Source organism: Coffea arabica, chromosome 11c (genome assembly GCF_036785885.1).
Source record: "Coffea arabica cultivar ET-39 chromosome 11c, Coffea Arabica ET-39 HiFi, whole genome shotgun sequence".
Lineage (NCBI taxonomy): Eukaryota > Viridiplantae > Streptophyta > Magnoliopsida > Gentianales > Rubiaceae > Coffea > Coffea arabica.
This window is the reverse complement of record NC_092330.1, coordinates 38540408-38549615: the sequence shown is the minus strand read 5'-3', so window position 1 is coordinate 38549615 and position 9208 is coordinate 38540408. Positions and strand designations below refer to the sequence as shown.

At 35.5% G+C, this 9208-nt stretch overlaps 1 protein-coding gene across 19 annotated transcripts; it reads left to right on the top strand.

The window, feature by feature from the left end:
- The first annotated feature begins 262 nt into the window (after positions 1 to 262).
- Positions 263 to 6316, top strand: LOC113716191 (calcineurin B-like protein 3). Of its 19 annotated transcripts, none has more exons than XM_072070913.1 (11): positions 267 to 591; positions 680 to 774; positions 1300 to 1402; positions 1551 to 3397; positions 4334 to 4422; positions 4593 to 4652; positions 4834 to 4942; positions 5224 to 5300; positions 5390 to 5478; positions 5568 to 5663; positions 5861 to 6316. In XM_072070913.1, the coding sequence occupies exons 4-8, from the start codon at positions 3274 to 3276 to the stop codon at positions 5238 to 5240; spliced, it is 399 nt and encodes a 132-aa protein (XP_071927014.1). In that variant the 5' UTR covers positions 267 to 591; positions 680 to 774; positions 1300 to 1402; positions 1551 to 3273; the 3' UTR covers positions 5241 to 5300; positions 5390 to 5478; positions 5568 to 5663; positions 5861 to 6316. The 19 variants fall into 19 exon arrangements, 13 of the variants coding, with proteins under 13 accessions (XP_071927004.1, XP_071927009.1, XP_071927007.1 ...); XM_072070912.1 differs by having other exon boundaries at positions 268 to 591; positions 5380 to 5478; XM_072070911.1 differs by lacking the exon at positions 4834 to 4942 and having other exon boundaries at positions 268 to 591.
- Positions 6317 to 9208: the final 2892 nt, after the last annotated feature.

Sequence of the window (9208 nt, the reverse complement as noted above, 5' to 3'; positions counted from 1 at the left end):
ATGTACTTCCTTCGATTGCAGCCATAAAAATCCTCCATATGCACGTAAAATTTTCTTTTTCCCCAAAAATCTGCTCACTTTAGGGATGAATGCTGTACCAATTTATCAATCATTTTTGTACTAGGCTTGAATTTAACAGTGAAATTCTTCTCTTTCCTGAAGTGATGTTTGCTTTTCAACATAAGTAGATAAAGAGCCGAAGGGTTGTGATGACTTGGATGGTTTTCGTCGTCCTCTCACGTGCCAAGCATGTGAGTCACCAGCCTTTTTTTTCCCGCGCGATGCGCCAACTTCTGCATATACTTCCTCTCTAGGGTTTTCGTAAATTTCCTCCGCTGCCGCCGCTTTCTCTCTTCTCCCCTTATCTCCTTCGCCCGACCTTTATCCTCAGAAGCTAAACCCATCCCAACGCCAACAGATTACTCGCCCGGTGCTGCAGTTCACCAACACCTGGTGGATGATGACTCCATAAATCTTGATCTTGCCTCCTACGGTCTGCGTCATCTGTCTACGATCCGGGAATACGATCCGCCGCTTCTCCTCTCCGCCCCTTTCCTCACCAAAATTATACGACCAAAATCTTCAGCCGCGGTGAGCCTCCTTGCTCTTAGCTTCTTTTTCTTTTTTTTTTTTCAATTTGTACTCCTTTTTATTCTTTTTGCCTCTCTTTCTTCAACAGAAGACGGTTTTCTTCTCCTCGGCCGCCGCTCCTCAGATCCCTCGAAACTGGGACTGCCAACAGTAACCACCGTCGCCACTTCGCCTTCTGCACCGGTATGTTTCCTTCGATGCCCCTTTTCCCTGTTTCCTCCTCTGGTGTTTTTCCTCCCCGGTTAGCATCGATCTTGCCTTTTTTGTTGCATTGTATTTTTTGTTTGGCTTTTCCGTTATCTGATCTACACGGGTTTGACGTTGGTGTTTGCGTTTTTTCCCCCCTGCGTTGCGCTATTATTTTTCCCCATTTTCTGGTCCTCCCTTGCAGATTCGAGGCTATGTAGATCGTGTGTAGTTGTGTGTTTTGTGATGTGGTTTTTTTAGACTCTGGACTGTTCCATTTCTTTTCTGTCATAGTTGCACACGATGACGGGATTTTTTTTTCTGATTTTTCCTAAAAAAGAAAGAAAACAGAAAATCGTTCTTTTTTTCCGTTTTATTTCTTAGGGTATTTTTTCCATTAATTGAACTAGGATCTACTTATTTTTCTAAATTTGTATGGACCATCTAATCATTTTCATTTAGTGCCCTTTATTTATTATTGGTGATTTTTTTAAATTGAGTGCTTAACCTTTACTATTGTAGGTTTGACTGTAACAATCCTAATAGCTATATTAGTTATTAGTAGCAGCAGTAATCCCAAAAAGAAAGATGGATTCCTTTAGGTTATGCCACCGTCAAGCAAGAGGTACTTTTTTCCTCCTATTTTTTTTTTTCTAGAGCATTGGTTTTATGTGTTCAATTTTTTTTTTAATGTTCCTTTATGAATTGACATTGTTCTTTTTCTTTTTTCTACCTCTTGGATTCTGAATTTTTCTCATGAGTTTTGAATCAAGGAGCTGGAGTAATTGGGTCCCAATAAAGGCTGGTGAAAGATGTTGTCCAGAGTTTAGTGGATGATGACCTTGTTTCAAAAGACAAGATAGGGACTACTGTGAGTAAACTTGTCCGTATGGAGTTAGAAACATAATTCATATTTGACATTCTGTAGCTGAACATTACACAGAGTAGAGCATTGGAATCACTGCATTTGCTGCTTCTGATGTTTTTTTTGTTATCATACACTTGTGCTTTGACATACCATAGTAGTATATGTTTGCGCAATATCTCAGTTTTTTTATTGTTTAAATTCCAGTGCAAATATTTAGGTAAAATTAACTTGGAAAAAAAAGACTGTCCTTGATGATTGATGTGATAATTTGGTTTCCCTTTCTTTCCCTTTAGTTGACTGTCAGTTAAAATTTGCAGCAGTGTGGCCGCAAATTAAAATAATCTCTAATTTTGTTGCTTTGTTACCTGGCATTTGCTTGCAGTCTATGCCAGTGTCAGGGCTTTTGTTTTTCTTAATCTAAATCTTCTTTTCTGTGTTATAAATGTTGAAAAAATTATGGGATATTACTAATGTGATATTTTCTCGAACTGTTGGGGTTTTTCCATATTGGATCAGCATCGAGGATTGTGGGGTACAAACCGGGTTTGGTGGTTAAGGGCTTCCTTACAAGCATTGGTTTTGGACTATTGAGCTGATCATTATTTGTTGACTGGCAGGAGCACAGCCGTGTAAAAAAAGGAATTTTATGTTCTGTTTCTTCTTCTTCTTTTCTTTTTTTCTTCTCCTGGCAGGGGAGGGTTGGAATTTAGGAAGCAGGATAGGGGAAGGGGGATTTGACCCGGGACCTCTAGATCCTGGGGTCTCAGCATCTGTTCTCTTTCAGAAAGTCCAGACTTTTGGGAATGTTATGTTCGTATGAGCTACTTTGAATTACATAAATGTTAAACTGAAATAATTGATTATCTGGTGGCCATGGTGTCGTTTTTCGTCTGGCTGTTGTAGTCAGTTCACTTTTTTGGTTTCTGTTCTTCATTATTGACTCCAAGTATGCTTGATTTCTGCTTTTCTAACATTGGGTGTGCTATGGTGGATTCTATCCTTTCTTTTTTCTATCGCTCAGCCATACACATCAGCTATTAATTCAATGAGGAGATTAATAAATAAGTTGGTTTTAAGTTCAATTTGTATGCATTATCAGGTTTTAAACATCAGCGTTTGTAGTTCAAAAATTCTGGAACATATCTTTGTATGTTATTTTTTTTTTACTGACATATAAGCACACGAGGATATCATGTTTACTAAGATACTGATTCAATATTGCTATCATCAGTAAACAATTCAACTGTGTTCGTGCTACTGTATGGCCAAATACTTTTATTTCTATTCAAAAAAAGAAAAAAGAAACTATGTTGTGCAAGTATATCAAAAGTATGGAAAACACATTAATGAATTAAAAGGTGATGTCTTCAGTTAAAGACAAAAGTGTATGGACAAGTTACACCTTCAATTGTTTGCAATTACCTATTCTTTTGCAGTCCATTCTTTTGGGTTTTTTTTACTGTTATCTCATTGATTTGTATTCCTTTTAAGTATATCCTATTCTTTGACATATCATTGGATGTTTTTTCACTAATTCAAGCATCAACACTTTTTTCTGAAATGATAGGTCAAAAATTTTGTAACATTTAATTTACAGGTATGGAGTGTTTTGGTTTCTGTAAGATATCATGTTGCGTTGCTTAGACGGTGTGAAGCATTTACTTGCTGTTGTTGTCAATTGCTGTGATTCTGAAATTTATAAGCAACCCCGAGGATTAGAAAATCCTGAAGCTCTTGCAAGGGAGACTATCTGTATGTCACTCAAGACTGATTTCTAGCATTGTACTAAGAGCCTATGTTATGTCACTTGCATTTCTTTTTTCATACTGAAGGAAACGAAACTGTTACTTAGATCACGTAGCCGTATTTTCATTGAATGGCACGTGCTTCATCAACATAATTGTTGCGCAAATTGAGAAATTAATTTTACTTAGTTGAACTTCTGGCATCTGACTGGACTGAAATTTCTACTGCTGATTGGCCAGGGGTGATTTAAATTAACAAAGACTGCAGTATTTGCTCTATGCTATTCTTTTCACAGTGCATTTAAGCTCTGAGTTAAAGCTGCATGAGGCAAAAATAAGTTACCAGTGTCCATATAAATTCTCAAAGACCGAAGGAGTTTCTCTAGCACTTGGTGACTCCTCCTTCCATGTCAATATCAAGTGCCATGTCTTAACTTGATGCAAGCTCAGGCCACAGATTGAACCATGGCTTCTTTTGGAGAATTGGTGTCATATCTAAGGAAAGGCAAAGGTATACAAGAAAGTAGTGGCGTAGAAGATATTAATCATGAAGAGACCACACTTATTTTAAGCACATGTAGATGATTTAAATAGTCTTGAAGATAGTAGACATGATCATCTAGCTGGTTCTTACTTCGCATATCTCCTATGTGATAAATGGTCTAACAAAGATGTTGAGGTTTGCAGACCTTACAAGTGTTTTTTGAAAATGTGGTGCATTTTCTTAGTAGTAGATTGCCTAAAATGGGGCCATCTGGAGAGTTTGTCTTCTTTGTACCGTGCTCAGCTCATTTTCCTTGACTAAATGGAATTTCTAATATTCAGAGCTTACTTCATTTTCGTGCTGATAAGAATTTTTTTTATATCAGTTGTCTACCAGTTGTTCTGATTTGGAAATTTTGCTGTTATTTTTTTTTCTTTTCCCCATTTTTGGAAAATCTAGCTGCAGTCAGTGTCAGTGAGATAGAGGCACTGTATGAATTATTTAAGAAGATCAGCAGTGCTGTGATTGATGATAGGCTTATCAACAAGGTAATAGATTTCACTGTAAGTGGTACAAGTGCTATTCAAACATAGCCATACTGTCAATGTAGTGACTTGTACTTTTTCTGTCTCAGTTACATCCCTCATGTTTTTGTTTTTCTATATTTTGTAGTTGATTTATGTTTTTTCCTTAATTATGCTAATTAATTGCTTTGCAGGAAGAGTTTCAACTTGCACTATTTAAGACAAATAAAAAGGAGAGCTTGTTTGCTGATCGGGTACTTTCTGCAAATGTTGAACAATAGAATTGATATGTTTGATTCATGTCTGTCTCCATTAGGAGTATATAGCTTTTCTGAGCTGTTTTCCGATGCCCCCTGTTCTCTTTGTGCGGAAAGTATTCAAATTTAGTCACCTTCCCTTTTGATAATCGATGACAAAATCATTAAAAATTCCCAGGTATTTGACTTGTTTGACACAAAGCATAATGGGATATTAGATTTTGAGGAGTTTGCACGCTCTCTTTCAGTCTTTCACCCAAATGCTCCGATTGATGATAAGATTGAATGTAACCATCTTTCTTTTTACTTCTTATTTCTTCTTTACGCCGTTGTTTCATGCATATACTCCCTGGTATATCAATATATCTCTTTCAGTTCAGTAAAAGATTCTTATTTTTCTATTCTGTGCTCCTTTTTCATTTTATTTACCTATTAGTTGACATTTAATTATTGTGGCCTGTGGTCGAACTTGCCTTAATTTGAATGCGGATTTTGTTGTTCATACCTTCTCCTCCTTTTCTTTTCACCAAGTCTTCTGAATCTCTTTAGTTGCTCTTTATTGTTTTAGGTTTTGCTTTGCGGTAGAAAACAGTTGATTCTACAACAGATGAAGAGCAAAATAAAGGCTTTTTTAGAGCTGCATATGTAACTTCTTCCTGTATCTATATTTCAACAAGTTATAATTTTGCATATCCTTGCATTCAACTTGAACAGTAGTCTTCAGGTCATTTCAGGGATCCTGCTGGTGCCATTGACTCTCGCGCTGACCATCTTTATGTTTTGGCGTGTTTATCTTATTATGCAAAACAAGACCACAATAGAGGTTTGCATTGGTGGTGATAGTATTTTTTTTTCATCTATCTGGCATCTGATCAAGTCTGATGACCACTTCCTACCTTTTTTACCGTACAGTACCATGAAGGTGTGAGAGTTATGTGGCTTACTGAAAAAGGAGGTTATCTGTATTCACATCCATATGATCTTGGTACTTATGAGAATATGATATCAGTAAGTCGTTTCTCTCTTCTCTTGTTCTTAGTAGCAAATAAGAGAGCCTAGAGTAGGCACTTCATTTGGCTGATCAAATTAGGCTTCTTGTGCATAGAAGTTTACTAACTAATACTGTAGATATCATGGTACAACATGCTCTCCGAGATATGGTCTTAGCTTTCTAGGCATTTATACATGATTTACTTGACTTGCAGGTTTTAGGTCCAAATATCTTTTGCTGGGTATGTCCCACCTCAGAGCAGATTGGTTCTGGCCTTCGTTTCCGCACCAACAATCTGATGGTCCTATATCATTTATTGATGGCAATCAAATTATGGTGTCCGCATGCTTTCTTTTTGGAAATACAGCCATTAAAAAAGTGTCTTGTGTAGCTCCTCCTTACATCCACGTTGTTGCAGAAGTAGTCAAAGTTGACTGGACTTCTGAAGCAGTCAGATGTAAAATAGGACCCTCCTTCTCATGCCTTTTTTTTTTTCTTTTCAAAAGTACCATCCTCATACAATCATGTACAAATGACAGAGTTCCAGGCTAACTCACAGCAACTTCAAGTAGAAGAGATAGGCCAAAAATTGTAACTTAAAGATGTTGTAATGTTGTGACTCTCAGGGAGTGTATGAACCATAATTCATTTAGTTGATGTTTTGATTGAATTTGTTGCAAAATTTAGGTCCCGACTCTGAAATTGGAGAGTTTTATATGGGGCTTCTATTTTCCTTTGTTTGATGAGTATTTGAAATGTGATTGATGAAAGCATTATTACTAGGAGCCATAAACCGCGTGATGTGCATTGGAATGAATAAAAAACATGCCTAATTAAACATAGGTTCATGAAATAAGAATGTTTGGTGGATAATAACCGTTATAGTTTATCAAGAATAAATATTCTTTAGGAGACTTGAGATCCTTGGTCACATATTTGTCTTCAGCTAGCATTTTATCTAGAAGAGATGACATTTTATCTAGAAAAGATGACCGCTGGCGAGTATTCTTCTCAGAAGTTGTCATGGCGGCAACAACAGGATAGTTTATCAAAAAGGGCCTTATCAAAAAGAGCAGCCTTTATGGGTGAAGCCAATGCCTTTAACTACTTTTCAGTCCTACAATTTTCCAGTTTAAAATAGTTTCTTGGCACCCCGCCAGCTTTTCTAAAGCTACTACAATCTCCCAGTCCTGCAAATACAAAGCAACAAAGGAAATTCATAAATCATGATATTTTCCAGTTTATTAGTAGGAGAGAAATGATTGTTAGTAAAGGATTATGTCACCATCAATGAATTACGGAAAGATCTGAAAACAGTTCAACAATCTTAGAACTCTTTGCGTTAGCGAGATATTTCTTTATATTTCACAATTTTAGAACTCTTTTATTGTTAGCCAATTCAACTAAAGAGGAATTCAAAAACTGTACCCATTTCATTTTTATTTCATTGATCAACTCGATTAACTCATAGTCAACTAATATGAGAATTCCATCACTTTTTTTTTCAAACTACTATAATCACAATTGGATCAGTATTGCTATATATAATGAAAATGCCTTCAAATTTAGCTTAGTATTTCCCTTTTTTGTCCTATGAAGCATAATATATACTTGTGGTCACACTCTATGTTTCTACACTTCATGAAAAATAGTAAACTTGATTCTCATGTTAAACAAGAAATGAAGTGAGATAAAAGAAGAATTTCCCAAGTTCCAACGAAAGTAGTTCTATATCTCGACAGTACTTTTTCTCTCTTATAAAGTATGATATATTCAGATCATCACATCCTATGCTTCTGCACTTCATGAAAAATGCTGAACTTTATTCTCATGCTAAACGAGTAATAAAGTAAGATAGGAGAAGAATTCACCAAATTTTAACTAAAAAAATATTAACTTTAAATCCTAGCAGTACCGCTCTATAAATCTAAATAAATATTCGTACTATTTTTATAAAACGATTTTGCCGTCTACTTATTCATGTATATTTATGCTTAGCTGTGTACACATTATTAACCAACAAACATTTTTGTTCCATGAATCCACATGCTTAAGGGGGCATATTTTATGTTTATCCCAACGCGCAACGCGCGTTATATGCCTCCTAGTATAAAAGAATTTCTTAATCATGTATGGTACAGTTTCCAAAACCCACCATTTACACAAAAAGGGAAACAACGAAGCCTTCTTATGCCATTTTCTCAGTTTCGCCAATATTGAAGAGAGTAGCGAAAACCTAGGTACAATTGTTCTCTTCCCTCCTTCTACTCGTAGTTATATTTTTTTACTTGGAATCATTTTCCCTTTTGTCAAAAAGGCGCGCCTGTTGTTCTTATAAATCACCATCAATGATTTATATTTTTTTTTTCTAATTTTTAGATTTGTCTGCATCAAGGTAGAGATTTGAGTTTCAAAGTGATTTAACAAGGTTTGGCTTATTGCATTAAATTTAAGTACTATTATGTGTATGATTTTATGCCTGAAAGAATAAGTGAGATGGTAGTTTTTTGGATTAGGTTATATCTATCTTTTAGATCAAGGATAACACTTACAATTCTTTTCTATACCTGATAGGAAAAGACTCATGCTTATCACTTTGTACAATGAATTTGAACATGATGAAGGAAGCAAAATAGCAAACATGATTAACACTGCCCCCCTAATCATAGTTATGCACATCAAAGTAACTACATTCAATAGTAAAACTTTCTCTATGCATTATAATTGTTTACTAATAGACTTCTAAATGCTTCATATATTCTCTTACTAAAAACTTTCATGATTTCTGTAGTTCTGTCTTACTAAAAATTTTCATGATTTCTGCAGTTTTGTCATTCACTACAAGATAGTCGTCTGATATTCTAATAAATCCTCTACTGCCAGGTGAACTCTTTTTGAGGCAATGGTAAATTTAATCTTCTTTTTACTTTTGACTATAAAATATCAATGCACTCCCATGGTGATTTCTCTATCTGTATTCTGACTATAATCATTTAGGTGTACTTTGAACAAGAAAGAAATCAAGAATTTGCTTGTATATGTACAAGCAGAAGAGTGAAAAGAAGCCATGGCTTTCTAGAAAGTCCATCGCGGAATGAAAATTTACCAGCAAAAACACCATGCAAACATCCAACAGAGACTACTCAGCAGTCTACTAAAGAAACAGCTCAATAGAACACTCCGCCTAGCAATATCTAAGATAGTCCAGCAAAGAAAGTTAAAGCCAAGCAGGTCTGAAATTGCCTAAATTTGTACTTTTGTTAAGTCTTTTGTTAACTAGCTGAATGACTGCCTCCATTGCTTAGACAATCTTTTTTGAATTATGTTACGATCCATTATTCTTTTCACTCAAGAAATAATAGATCCCAATATAACTATTAATAGTTTAGTTAGCAATGCAACACTTCCGTAAGCAATGAATCTTACTTAGAGCTGCTACTATGTAGTGGCTAGCACTAAAGTACATGTCCTGCTAAAACATGAATGGCTTGGTTTATGTAATCTATGGTTGTGATTTGCATATGATTTACCCCTTGAACTGACAAATACATTATGAAGTTTG